The 15,424-nt window shown below is 38.2% G+C and overlaps 1 protein-coding gene across 6 annotated transcripts in view; it reads right to left on the bottom strand.

Moving 5' to 3' along the window:
- Ercc6l2 (excision repair cross-complementing rodent repair deficiency, complementation group 6 like 2) overlaps positions 1-15,424 on the bottom strand; it is an 89,324-nt gene that overhangs the window by 21,926 nt on the left and 51,974 nt on the right. For 4 of the 6 annotated variants that reach the window (XM_006517451.4, XM_017315633.2, NM_001013608.3 and 1 more), the window contains 5 exons: positions 12,320-12,419; positions 9,199-9,351; positions 7,608-7,688; positions 5,450-6,581; positions 844-998 (listed from right to left, as the gene is read on the bottom strand). In XM_006517451.4, coding sequence (XP_006517514.1) covers positions 844-998; positions 5,450-6,581; positions 7,608-7,688; positions 9,199-9,351; positions 12,320-12,419 — 1,621 coding nt within the window. Of the gene's footprint in view, positions 1-843; positions 999-5,449; positions 6,582-7,607; positions 7,689-8,721; positions 9,352-12,319; positions 12,420-15,424 lie in introns of those variants that run through there. The other 2 variants (XM_017315632.2, NM_023507.4) reach the window with 2 other exon arrangements.

Genomic DNA, 15,424 nt, shown 5'->3' with positions numbered 1-15,424 from the left:
CTTCATAAAAGATAATAGGAAATCCTAGAATTTTGTGTATGTATCTTTCAGATTCAAAAACAAAACAAAACAAAACAATACAAACAAAAACCGGAAGAAACTGAATTCTATACTTTTCTTCTTTCATAGAAGAAGTAGTAGTTTAGGGTTATGAATTAATATGTACAACCCTTAGAGGTTGCTTTGAATTTGGGGACATAGGCTCATTTTTAAAAAGTGAAACTATTAGTCAACTCAGTATTATTGGGCATTTTAATTTAGGTTTGTCACTTAATTTGTCTTAGTTACTTTTCTTTGCTGTGATAAAATGCCACAATGAAGGCAACATATGAAAGAAAAAAGGTTTATGTGGCGCTTAGCGTTTCAGAGGGTTAGAGTCCATGACCATCACTGCAGGGAGGCTGCTAGCAGGCAGGCAGGCAGGCAGGCAGACCAGTGATAGGGTAGGCAGAAGTGCTAACTAAGGTAGGCAGAAGCTAAGGACTCACAACTTGATCCATAATTCAGAGGCAGAGAAAGAACTCTGAAGATGGTTAGAATCATTTGAAACCTCAGAACCTGCCCACAGTGACACACCTCCTTCAACAAGGCTACTCACACCTCCTAATCCTTCCAGACAGTTTCAACAACTGGGGACCTAGCATTCAAACATATGAGGCCTGGGGACCATTCTCATTTAAATCACCACAAATTCCAAACATTTGTGATTACAACTATTATGTTATATGGCTTTTCAACACTTAGCTGTGTCTCTTAACAGATTTAACAGCTATTTTGAGGGCGTAAAGAGGACCCTATTGATAAACTTTTGTGAGAAATAAGATAAAAACTAATGTTTCTTACCTTAGAACTGCAAACAGCTACATTAGCAGGGAGCTGGGAAAACTGCTTCAACTCAAACACATCACGCGTTGCCCATCGGCTCATGTGGTTCTCAGCTCTGCTTGAGCCGATCACATTCTGATTTGAGTGGATATAAGCCACTTCCTGAACACCATCTAGGAGGCAACAATATTTATCACGTAATTCATCACTATGAAGCAATATGGTTCTATTATCAACAGCACACTAAGAACAGGAAATACTTCTTTCTTATTTCCTCTATTTTTTGAGACAGTCTTGCTACATAGCCAGGCTAGTTTCAAACCTGTGATTCTTCTGCTTCAGCCTCCTAGCTATGTGTGCATGTATGCCTTCCTGCTCCACTTTCCCTATTTCCAGACAGTGCCTACTTTGTCGCCCTGGCTGGCCTGGGGCTCACCAGGATAGTCTTGAATTCATAGAAATCTACCTCCTCTTGAATCTGCAGTGCTGGGGTTAAAGTTGTTCATCATGACACATGGGTATGCTTGATTTATTTTAAAATTATTATCTTTTCTGTTTTCTCGAGACAAAGGCTAACTCTGTAGCCCAGGATGGCCTACAATTTATGCTAATTCTATCTCAGTCTCCCGAGTGTTATTAAAATTACAGGTATAAACTACTATGCTTAACTGCTTGCTTTATTCTGAAACTTTTAAAAAAATTATGTTATTATCACAATGTTTTCAGAAGTAAGTGGAAAAGAAGTTCAAATATATTGGTCCAGGCCAACTTAGAAATGACTTTCTACTTTCAACAATATAAGAGCTGCTGAGATTTAAGTAACAAACTTTAAATTGAAATCTGAAATAGAGATGTTTGTCTGTGGAAATCATGGTTAATGGTCTTCCATAGATTTTTCTTCTTTGTTAATTTCAAAATGTTTGGGCATGTAAGGAGGTTTATTGCTCCTTTAAAAGAGTACTTGATGGCACTGATGGAAGGGATCATGGGTTTATGACCAGGGAACTGTGTCTGATCGGTGGGACTTTGTTTTATTGTTTGTATTTTGTCCTTTTTGTACACATGCCCAAAGAATGTCAAGATGAGAGCTTTTTAGGAAATGGAAAAAAAAATTAACTCATAGCTTTTATCTAAAAGAGATTTTAAAAGTAGCTGTATTTTTTTACTGCTTTGCTTCTAGGCTCTAATAATTTATTTTGAAATTGTGGTCATAAAAGAGGAGGCTAGAACTGAGGCCTGTAAAATATCCCTCAAACAGCCCTGGCAATGTCCTCAACACTCTGCTGTTTTAGCCCTGAACTGCCCAGCAATCACAAAGCACAAAACACAAGATACTTCTACATCATGTAGTTAGGAAAACACCTACTTGCTACATAAAATTCCACTACTTCCAACCGCTGACACCTGCAGCTACAAAGCTCAAATGATTATTTTTAAAAGCACTGTAATAATTCCTTAAGCTTCTAATTTCGCTCTAGTAAACAAACCAGTTGATAATCCTGTATTGGATTAATACTGGTACCAATACACACACACACACACACACACACACACACACATATATATATACATATATACATATATATATCATAGGAAAAATTTAAACGAGTCTTAACTATAATAGAAAGCCTAATGTGTAAATAAATAAAATTTAACAATTAAGGTGCCTGTAGCACTTTTTTTTTTTTTTTTTTTTGAGACAGGGTTTCTCTGTGTAGCCCTGGCTGTCCTAGAACTCACTCTGCAGACCAGGCTGGCCTCGAACTCAGAAATCTGCCTGCCTCTGCTTTCCAAGTGCTGGGATTAAAGGCGCACGCCACCACTGCTCAGTCCTGTAGCACCTTATTTCATAGTTCTCCACATGATTTATGGGAATTAAGTAAGACACTTGTAAAGCAATGCCAAAACGATCACTAAGCAGTCTGAATAGGGGCTGTTCATTCCCTCAGAATCTTCAAGTGAACTCAAATAGTGACTAGACAATACAAGTAGACACCTATGGACCACATGAAAACAAAATTAGATGGCAAGACACCCCATGAGCCCTAAATTACCAAATTACCATCAAGTGGAGGCAATCTGCCAATAGAAACTATAAAACATCAGTTCTCAACTTGTGGGTTGACAACCCTTAGGGGGTGTCAAATGACTCTTTTACAGGGGTCAACTAAGACCACTGGAAAACAGATACTTATAACTCATAACAGTAGCAAAATTACAGTTATAAAGTAGCAATGAAAATAGTTTTATGGTTGGGGGTCACCACAACACGAGGAACTGTATTAAAGAGCTATAGTGCCGGGCGGTGGTGACACACACACCTTTAATCCCAGCCCTCGGGAGGCAGAGGCAGGCAGATTTCTGAGTTCAAGGCTAGCCTGGTCTACAGAGTGAGTTCCAGGACAGCCAGGGCTGCACAGAGAAACCCTGTCTCGAAAAACCAAAAAAAAAAAAAAAAGAAAGAAAGAAAGAAAGAAAGAAAGAAAGAAAGAAAGAAAGAAAGAAAGAAAGAAAGAAAGAAAGAAAGAAAGAAAAAAGATCTACAGCACTAGGAAGGTTAAGAACCCTGCGATATAGTATCCACATCTGTGTTATGGAAGAGGAAAGCTACAGGGTGTGGCATATGTGGCATATGGCAGATGTAAGAACAGGAGACCCCAGGATAGCAACATTCCAAGAGAATTAGAAGGCACAAAGGGCCACCCAGAGGTAAGCAGCTTCTGGGAAGGCGGCTGCTCTCCAGAGTTGAGGGGACCAGAAGAAGGCCTCAGGAGGCACTGTAGTTAGTAAGCTTACTATATAAATTCTCACACTGGCCCACTAACCAGTGCTCCTGCCCAAACAAAGAGAAGCAATGTGGTGGGGGGCAGGGGAGTAATCAGAGTGGGCATAATAGTAGGATTCAACAATAAGCAGGAAAAAAAGGACCAAGCAGCAGAGACATCCTTGCCAGAAATGACAGGTTCAAAAAGAGATGAAAGCCACAGTGGATCTTAAACAAGGTAAGAACATGAAAGAAGACACAAATTAACAATATAAATCATAATTAGAGTAACAGAAATGAGTGATAGAATGTCTCAAAAAGACTTAGACATTAAGAAAATGTTCTTTGCAAATGAAGACTAATCTAGAAGAAACATGAAGAAGAAACACGATAATGACAAAAAAATCCAGACAAATGAAAAATTAAAATTAATTTTAGAGTGATGAATTCTCAAGACAGGCAACAAAGACAGATCATCTGGACAACTGAAAGACGTGAACAAGTGACTAACAACAGCACAGATGTTCCTGAGAAACCAAGAGGAAACTACACTTGCACATGAGAATATGGACTCGGAATGCAGACAAACACAATCTGGCAAAACTACTGGACAGCAACGGTATTGGAAGGAATGAAAATGAAGCTATGTACTGAATACTCAACAAAGTGCCAGTCAAGGATTCACAAAACATTATCACAAGAGTGGCAGAGAAAAAAACCCAGTAACACTGTCTTAAAAAATTTACTAGAAAACAAGGTCCAGATGATCCAGATGCTGTATAGACATTGACACAGGAAGGAAAGCAACTGTAGTATTTCTAGTTACCTATACACCAGGAGGGAGTGAAACCAAAGCACTAAAGCAAGAACTTATAGACATAACAATGTCTCTGGCAGGTTAGACACAATGTATCCATTGTAAAGATGGAAAGAAATAGAATGGTATGTTTAAAAAAAAAAAACCCTAAAAGAATGTGTCTAGTGATGCTCTTGTAGTAATAACACTGAGCAAATGCTCTCTTATGGATACACCTTCAGCCTTTACTGTGGTACCATGTCAACTCATCCTTTAACTATTGTGTAGTATGGGACAAAACAAATAAGCAGTTATGGACTATTATAACTAAATCAATTTCTGTATATAGACAAGAAAGAGAACTTTGTAATTACCAAAACAAATATGAAAATATAAATAATTCATGAAGTATATTCATCATCATATACAACTATGGATAAATATATGTATACATATTCATACATGTATAAGTATATAATATATATTAAGATATATAATTACAAGTAATATGTATATACATAAAATACAAAGACATACATACAAATACTATATGACTACTGAAGTTTCAGAAATCCTACTCATTCACAGGTAATAAAGACATCAAGCATGACTGACTGCAGAGAACGGTGAGCGAAATGCACATTGTGAGAAACTATAAGTAAATTCTATGGTACTGAGAGGATGGAGGATTCTTACAGATTGCAGACTGCATGAACTGAGTGAAGTGGACAAGGCTAAACTATACCATCACAGAATATACATCCATGTAACAAAACCTTGGCAATATATGTAAGGAATGACCATACATGTCAGAATAATTGGTTGTCTGGCACACAAAGGCTGTGATGAGTGTGGGCCGGTCACATGGAAGGGCATTATAGGGATACAGCAACACTCTCTATCCTGTAGGTAGCCAGCCCTGTATCCTGCCACTTCATTACTTCTGCTTCAAAGCAGCATCTTGATTTTAGAGCTGTTTTATGGCTAACTGAACAATCTCTCATAGAATATGTACCTTAAAAAAAGCAGTTATTTAGAGAAATGTTTTCAGAATGTTTATTTACCTAATATTTTATCCATTGAGTTGCATATTTGCTCTTGACTGATAACTCCTTCATTTAGAAAGCTTGGTGGTTTTCTTGATATAAAAGTGTTATTTTTCTTATCTGGGCCAGGCAGCTTGGGGGACAAGCTGATTTTATCTTTTACAGTTTCTGCTCTGTGACTTAGTTTAGTGAAACTCAAGTGGCTGAGAGATAAATTGTCATCTGAGGATGAAAAATCCTCAATAACCTGAGAGCTACGGTCTCCATCAGCTGCACACACTTGATTTGCTTCCTTTGCTGTTACAGGAGAATTATCAAGTTTCCTTTTGTTTTCCTTTTTTCTCTTAAATTTCAAGGAAGTAGTGGCTCTTTGCTTTCTTATTCTTGACTTGGGGAACATGTCAATGTCATCAGACTCATCGCTAATATCATCTGTACCTTTTCTTTTCCTAACAGATTTTGAGGTCATGTTCTCGAGACACAAGAGATTTGGAACTGGTCCATTCCCTCTGCCACTGTTCTGTCTGTCATCACCATGATTTACTTTCACAGGGTTTTCTGCTTCAGAATCTTCAGATTCACCTAACAGCAGCTTAAAGCGTATATGGTTCTTAGGGATTCTCTGAGTGGGATACTGTGTGGGAAAGATGACATCACTGTCTTCTGACTCTGTGTCACCCTGTCCCATGCAATGATGTCCAGCTGTACGGTGATCCTTTGTCTCATCATCAGATTCAGAAGAAACATTCTGTTCTAAAGTCTTTTCACTTTTATCAGAAACACATTTTTCATCTGGAGTTTGGATGTTATCTGATTTCTGATGTTCTGAAGTACAAACAGAGTCCCAAGTCTTTTGACGAGCAGCCTGTCTGGCTTCTGCAGAAAGACACATGGGCTGCTCATCAGAACTTCCGTCACTGGGGACAGGGTTGCCATCGCCATCCTGGTCTGACTTATACTTTGCCTCAAACAACTTAGAGAATCCACATTGTAGCAAAGTGAGCTGTGCTGGGAAGCCTGGAGTTCTACTGGTGTCAGAGAATTTGTGTTTATCAGTCTTTCCCAGGGAATGGCCCACCGACTCCTCATCACTGATGTCGCTGTAGAGCTCACAAACATCTGTGGGTTCTTGACAGTCAGGGTCTCTAGGCTACATGAAAAGCAGATAGAAACATTAGAAAACACAAGGGAAGAGCTGTACGCAGTGGTGCATGTTTGCAGTAAGAAAAGCAAAGGGCTTGAAAAATAGACAGGAAGATCAGGGGTTCAAGACCATCCTCTACTTTACCTGGAATTAAAGGCCAGTCATGACTATATGAGACCCTGTCTCAAGAAGAAAATTTGCTACAAAATTATATCCAATTCCCTTTTCACAGTAACCAAGTTAAGGAAAAGCTTCAGTTCCCTAAAATTGAGGCTTAACTTGTTGAGATTTTGGGAAAGTTATCTAATACTTCTGCCAATATTTGACTTTTGTGTTTATCTAAATTAAAAACAAAACAAAACAAAAATCAACCTGGGCCAGCAAGATGGCTCAGAGGGAAAGGCACCTTTCACCAAGCCTAACAAACTGAACCTGATCCCCAGGAACCAACTTGGTATGCATACAAAATAGGTGAATAAAAATGAGTTTCTTAAGTTAAGGCCACTCAATTCACATAAATTTAAATCTCAGAAACAAAACAAAACAACCCCAAAAAAACAAGAACAAACAACAAATTACCCAGCAAGAATAGCAATGTAAAAATCTTCTTCATGTTTCCTGTACCTTACACCTAAAAGAGCCTCTGGTGACAGCATAGGGTCTCAAGAATGATGAGATCTTAAGGTCACAGACTCAAAGAATACAATACTCGCTCTGATTTACAGAATGGTTTTGATACACACTAATGGTCATTTCTCTATTTAGCTTGTCCTTTAATAAAACAACAACAACAACAACAACAACAATAATAATGATAATAAATAATAAAGCTGGTGTGTTCACTAACACAGGATGTTTAATTTGTGATTGACTGCTCCTGAATTTGTTTTTATAAATATTAATCACTGTAATAATTATTTTCATTCACTTTGTATCCCTGAGTTTTTAGAAGTTTCTCTTTTTTCGTACTGAAGAATGAAGGAAAAGAGTAAAGGAAAAAGATGTCACAGTCCTTATTTTCTGGGTACCCACTGTTTCTAGTTCTTGTGCTGAAGGTTCCCCTTTCAACCATGTTGTGGCTGTCATGATGCCAGCTTCCACTTGGCCTTCCCTCTGTAATTTCCACAAGGAAGAATATACACAGCTGTAAATACAGGGTGAAAACAACCAAAAAAGAAAACAGAAACAAAACAAAAACCAACCAACCAACCAAACAAACAAACAAAAACAAGCAAAGGCAGGCTAAGTGTAAGAGGGTTTGCATTCTTAACAATACTTTCTCATTTGCTAAGAAAGAAACTCACAGTTTCACAGGATACAAAACTAGTGCCTGTGTTCAATTTTACTAAAAGCACTGTTGGAAGGCACAAAAGTGTCAAACATTTGCCCAAGAATTCTGCCTGCATCAGCTGCTCTTACATAATTAAAGAGTACACAATAATACTGCCCCATCTAAGCATCTCAATGCTGAGTGTGCAAAGCGTGATGCTCCAGCTTGTGCCACTAGTGCATGTGCTATTCGTATCTTCTACACAACAGTATTGGGCAATTCAACTACTTGGAGTCAGTAGTGATGTAGAACACTAGACACTACTGAGCAGGACACAGACAGTACAGGTCTTCTCTCCATCCACAGATGCTCGTCCTTAAGGATCAGAGATGGTGACATTATATATGACACTCACAGCACATGTCTATTACGGGAATGTCCTCCACCTTTGCCAGTGCTCATCATGAATGATTATTGGAGCAACATGTAACACTGACAGTACATGTCCCGTGTCTGAATGTCCTCCGCCTCCATCTAGACTGTCATTGCTCAAAGACAGGGAGTAATTTTTCTTGAACTTTATTTATGATGCTTACTAAATGAAGTACAATTAAGAATTTTACTACAAAGTCCCAGAAGCCAAGAGAAGTAATCTGGAGCTCTCCTTGGTGATTCATCATCTATGTAGTAAGGAGATGAAAAAGTGATATTCCAGGGCTGTATGATCTCCACACTAAGATCAGCTGGAAAACAGGTCAATATTCTCAGTGTTCTGGTAAATTAATGAACTAAAGGAATTTTTAAAGCCATGTAAGTGTCTCATTTGAAGAATAAGAAACATCTGTATTGAACATGAACATAGTGGAGAGTTTGAAATATTGTTGTGGAATTTTTATTGGGAACAGAAAATAAAAAAATCTCTCAGAGACATGAGAGTACATCTCAGGGGGTATTTTGTAACTTCTAATCAAAACATATTTTACAGTTTTGTTTATTTAGGAAAAAAAATCTTAATTTTTTTAAAATTCTCAATTTCAACAGCTGTTTTCAAACTAATAAATCCCTCTCAACTCTGTCTGTCTGAAAATGCCCACGGAGGTCATATTATCTCACATGCAGATTGGACTCATAATGCATGTGTATTATCTATAAGTATCCATGAGTAAGTTTTGGCTTTGAGGTAAAATTCATTTCCCACTTCTTTAAATGTAGAAATTCTAAACATGTATTTTTGAGAAGGAATACCAAAAATTTCTCTGAAAAGGAAACGCCAATTGTATTTCAAAATCCCTGAGTGATACTGTTAAACTGTACTTAAAACATTATTGAAGAGGTCACAGAACAACTTCACACCTCCAGGATGTCTCTCGTAAGACATGACCCTTGGGACCTTAGTTTGAAGAGGTTGTGGACACCAAAGAGCTCTCCTCGATGTTCTTTTGATCCTTGTACTGCTTCAAAGTATCGCTTGGCATTTTCACTTCCAACCACCACACAGTGAAGTTGCTATAACAGAAAAATACAAGATATTTTTGAAGTGTTTGCTCCAACAGTATGTCAGAATTTCCTGGCACTCCCTGCATACACACAACTTTAGCTGGGGCTGGCTGGATAGCCTTAGGGAGAAGATTTTGTTTTAATTTCCCTGCAGATGTTGCCATTATGGTGAAATAATGATAATCTGGCCACCTCATTGGAGCACACATATTACATTTTCTATTTTATCATTGAATTAAGGTTACATTATTATAAATGTTTAATAATGTAAGCTGACATCTGAATACACATTTCTTCTTTAAAATTATTACATTAAAAACTAATATTGGCAGAATTATTATATTCCTTGTGTTACAATCTAAAGTATATAATAAACATGTGGATACCAAGCTAACTGTATATTTAATGACAGTGACAACTACTGTAAAACCCTAGAACTGCCATCCTCAAGAGTTTTAAGACTACCAACCATGAAGCCATTAAGGATGTATGCCACTTTAGCATCATCACATGGATGCACTCTCTACTGCTATTTCATAATGTAATATAAACACGTAAAATGTAAACATGATCTCTGAGAAACCCTGTGATACATGAGTTCAAATGGTCCAGAAAAAGAAGAAAAGCAATAGCTTTAGGAAGGAGAAGGCAAACATGGAAAATGTTAACAAACAGAAAATTTGGGCAAGTTTGAAGTTCTGTGAGCTGTTTTTCTGTAAAATTTTCTACATAAAATGGTATGTATGTGTGTACATATGTAATCCAGGTATATGAGACAATTTCAAAATGCCAAACTTGGTTGCATATGGTGTTCCAAATGAAGGAGCAGAGGTCTGGATAAATGTTATTTTAAACCACAGACTAACTGAGTCAGTGCACATAAGCACAGCACATTCAATTCCAAGTCCTTTTACCAAAATCTAAGTACTTTTACCTATAATGGCTTGTTATGTACTTCTGGGCATTGAGAGTGACTTTCTTGTGCATGCCAGTAAAAAGTGTGAGCTGTCTTCCTTGTTTAATTTCAGTGTTTCTATTTGTTGCTTTCACTCTGGACTAGACAACTGTTGACTGCATTGTGTGCAGCAGAGCAGAGTACATGCTAAGGCATCTATCAAGTCTATCACTTGATACTCTAAGGAGTCCTTTCTTGTGTTAGTGGCTGACACTGCAATGTCAGAATGTGTAAGTTGTGTCTGACTTTCTGGTAGTTTCCCCCTGGTTGAGTATCTCTGGGTCTCTTTCTTTTCTGTCCTTAAGGGTTCCCTAAACAATTTCTGGACCCTTGAGAAACATCCTGTGTTCTAACATATTTATAGTTGGTTTTTTTTTCTTACTTTTTATTCTTTTCTCCAAAGACTGTGAGGCTCAATATATGTATGTTGATATGCATCCTTGTTTCAAGTTCTAGGCTATCTTCAAACCATGTGTTACACCTTTTCCTTATATAATCACTACCTTATCTTTGTATATATCATATAAAGTTCTAAACACTAAATTACACTGTCTCCTGAAAATTTTGTTACATTTTATTATACAGTACATAATAAGCCATTTTGGGTAAAAGTAAAGTGCATGTAATAATAGGTTGAAAAACACTTACATGATTAAGGAAACAGTAATGAGGACTAGTCTAAGTACACAAAACAACAGGTCTTAAGGAGCAGCTTCATGTTTTTCTCGAGTGGTTAAGCTAGAATAGAAATTCGTTCAAGTAGTTGTGTCATATCAAAGACCAGAAACCAAATTGTTTCCTTCAGACCTAAATGATTTAAGAAAATACACATACTGCTGTGTAAATCCTATTTTTAGAATGAAGAAGTTAGCATGAGTTTTAAGATTGGATCATTTTTAGTAACGACCACCACATGTGACAGATGTTTGTTCTTAAATAGATGCCAGCCAAATATACAGGGAGCAATTCAAATTTAATACTTGTAATTAAACTTGAACCTCATTCCAGAGCTTCTCAAATGAGCAGTTCTAAATGAATAAATGTTTATTTATAGGTATAAAAGGAACATAAATTAATATCCTACACATTATTAAAGAGCCAATGAGGTTTCAGATGAACATAGAGAGCACCAAGCAGCAACAGCCGAAGCTCAAGCTGCACAATCTCATTTACTGGGCGTCCATGCAGTCGGCTTTCCTATGGTGCTCCTCATGTCTCTAAGGCGGTGCTCTGCAGTTAGCATACCTATGGTGTATCTTTCCTACCTCTAATCTTTCTTAATCTTTTTCCTGTTTAGGCACATACAGAAGAGGGTGACATAGGAACAACAGCCTGACGTGAAAAGAGGAGGTTTGTTAAGGCTGTAAGGTAGCTTAGACATTCTTGTTGAGTTTGAGATCAATGCCTCGGTGTACCTGAAACTCAGCTATGGCACACATACCACACCTTGGCTCATCATTTGGGGAGGTGTGCCTCATTATTTAAATTGTGATCAGTAGACTAAGAACTGGCATTCCTGGGAGCTAGTTAAAAATGCATTCTTGGGCTGTACCTCAGACCTACTTAATTAACAAAATCACTAGGTGATTTAAATGCACATTAATGTTTAAGAAATATTGCTTAAGGGGCTGGAGAGACGACTCATCGGTTAAGAGCACTGGCTGCTCTTCCAGAGGATCTTGGTTCAATTTCCAACATCCACATGGCAGATTACAACTGTTTATAACTCCAGTTCCAGGGGATCCAACACCCTTAAACAGACACATGTGCAGGCAAAACATCAATGCACATGAAATTAGAAAAATAAATTTAAAAAAAGGGAAATATGGCCTTAAGAAGCTTTCAGGAGTAAAATCCTATAAACTTAACAATTACTCTATGTCACAGAAGTATATTTAAGAGTATATTTGATAATCTTAGTAAATTCCATACTAGGGTAAAATTTAAAACTTTATATATTTGTTCCTAATTTCTAAAAATAGACAGATGTACCTTCTTACATAGAACGGGAGATATCCTTACCTGCTTGTAGACTTGTCGTAAGTACATGATCTCCTCCACTGTGCCCAAGGATATTAGCCTAAGCACTTTAACGTCTCTACACTGTCCAATCCTATACGCTCTGAAAATTAAAAACACTAAGTCAACTGAAACAGACTACAAAAGGTACAAGGAAACCTGTGGCAGAGGATGCATCCATTATCTTAATTGTGGCTATGGTTTCACATAGTCATCAAAACTTACCAACTGTAAACATAAAGTAAGTCAAGTTTACCATATATATGCCAATTATATCTTAATAAAGTGAGCTAAAAACAAAAACATTAAAAAAGTACCCTCCCAAACACCAAACTAAGAATCAATCTTGTTAAAACTAATTAATTGGAAATGTCTATGACATACATGTTTCTCCTGGGTCTGAGTGAATCACTCAGCTGCCTAATACCCCAGGTTGTGTTACCATGACACTAGGTTGTGTTACCATGACACCAGGTTGTGTTACCATGACACAGGTTGTGTTACCATGACACTAGTTACTACTCTATGCTGACTCCCCACAGACCTACAGGTCTGTTCCCTATGACTTCTCAAACAGGCTTTATTGGATGCTGTGAATAAAGTCACAAACCTAAGCACCAGTAAAGTATTTGCCATGCAAACATGATGACCTGAGTTTGATCCTGGTCCCTACGTAAAAACCAGGTGTGGTAGCAAGAGTGTGGAGACAGTAGGATCCCTGGGGCTGGCTGGGCAGCAAGCCTAGCCGCTTTGGCACGATTCAGGTCAGTGATAGATCCTATCTCAAGAAACAAGGTGTCACTCCTGAAGAACAAGTACTCATACCACACACATATACACAAAAACAAATACACAAATAGAAAATACAAAGTCACACCAAATGTTCCAAGACCAAAGAAAGAAAGGAAGAAACAGAGAGAAAGAAAGAGGGAGAGGGAGGGGGGAAGGAGGGACAGTGGTTTCTGTTTCACTCTGGATTTTACTTGATTGCATGGAATCAGAACCTGAAACTGCCATTCTATGAACCTAAGTAAGTAGCTAACTAAGGTCACTTTGACTCAGCTTCCTGCAAAGTAAGACAGGACAGGCACTAGCATCAAGTTAAATGAGAGAATTCATGGAGGCCATGGAGTACCTGGCTCATAATAAACATAAGTGCAATTATTGTCTTCTGTCCTTCTAAATGCATCTGCACAGTTACACTGAAAGAAAATATTATTAGTTAGTAAGCCGTTCTGCCTTAAATAAATAAATAAATAAATAAATAAATAAATAAATAAATAAATAAATAAATAAATAAAAGGACAGGGTTTCCTTATGTAGTTCTGCTGTCCTGGAATTATGTTACTACATAGACCAGGGTGGCCTCTACCTCCAGAGTGCTGAGACTAAAGGTGTGTGCTAGCATACCAGTCCCCTTTCTGCCTCTTAGGCTTTTCTGTGTATTGCCATTTTCAAAATTGTACTGTATTCTCAATTAATGATTTAATTTTTATGTCATGTTAAAAATAGTAATTTCTTCTATAATTTCTTTGCTTTTTTGTTTGCTTGCTTGTTTTCTAAGTTATACCATTCTTTTCATTCACTTTCAGTCTTTTCTCAGAAATTAATTTAAAAATAGGGGCTGGAGAGATGACTCAGTGATTAAAAGTAGTTGCTGCTCTTTCAGAAGGCTTGACTCCTAGTACCCAGTGAACTGGCTTAGAACCATCTGTAACTACAGTTCAGGTGATCCAAAGTCCCCTTTTAGCCTCAGTGGACACTGCATGCACATAGTGTACATACAGACGTACATACTTAATACACTTAAAATACAAATTCTTGCGCGCGCTCAACTGGCCAGGAAGAACGACGCTGCAACAGGATCCTTCTGCACACGTTTATTCAGTCCTATTTCTTCTTGTTTATATCTTTCTTGTTTATATCTCCCCCCGAATAGTAATCCTCTCTCGAATAATAATCCTCCCTCTAACCCGGGCCTCTCACTCTTATATACTCTCAGTTCCCATCCACGCACAGCAGGCCACGCCACCTCACCAGGCACGCAGCTTCAGCTAATCAGGGCAGCAGGGGCAAATCTCCACCAAATTGGATTCACCTGAATCCTGGTACACCTGCGCAGCACTCAAGATGTTTGTGTCTTATATGAGGAAGTCAGGTGCAAGTCATATGACTTAGCTGCAGTCCCTAGCGCCTTTGGGACTGCCGCCACACCCGCTCCCCACAATTCCCCCTTTTTTCTTTTTTGGCAGAGAGAATGTCTGTAGATAGCCCCCAGCAGCCATGCCCCTTACCCGTCCTTGGGTGACAAACAGCATTGGTTTGATCCCTGTCTTAGGTTGGTGACATGCCCAGGGAGTCTTATCACTGACTACCTCTCAATCATGCCAAGCCACTCCTGGGGAGATTGTGTTTTGCTTGTGGCAGGTGCATCAAAAGGCCAGGATGTTACTTAACCTATGGCCAGATCTTAATTGCTGCAAGCAAGCCTCATGGGTGAAGGTTTGTTGCGTTCTTCCTGGCCGGTCTCGAGAACGTGGGTAAGACATCCACATCTGTACTGGTCAGGATCTGATCAGCTTTTTTGCTGATTAATATGTAAATGCTACTCTAGAGAACATTTCATGTGTACTGGAGGAAAGCACAGTTTGCTGATGCTCTGTTGGCAGAGAGCATCTGCCACATCCACTCCGAGGAGCTGCTTGGTCCTATCTGCTGCGACTTGTACCATCCGTCCAGGACTGAGTCTGAGGTAAGACAGTCTCCCTCTACTGCTGCAGAGCTGTCGGTTTCCCCTTTTATTCTGTCAGTTGGCTTCAGAGTGTCTGGAGCTTCAGTGTTTGTATACTTTTGTTTGTAACTGTTATAATTGCTGGTACACTGACTTTTTAAAAAAAATCATTGCACAATGTCCCTCTTTTACTCTTATAGCAGGTTTTGACTTAAAAATCAATTTTGCCTTCTATTAAAATACAATACCTCTGTTCTTTTGTTGTTGTTGTTAATATCTTTGTGGAATGTCTTTTTCCATCCCTTCACTTCCAACTTACACATATCCTTAAATCTACACTGAGGCTTTTATAGATATCATGTAGTCAGATACTCCTT

Source organism: Mus musculus, chromosome 13 (genome assembly GCF_000001635.26).
Source record: "Mus musculus strain C57BL/6J chromosome 13, GRCm38.p6 C57BL/6J".
NCBI lineage: Eukaryota > Metazoa > Chordata > Mammalia > Rodentia > Muridae > Mus > Mus musculus.
This window is presented reverse-complemented; position numbering and strand designations above follow the sequence as displayed.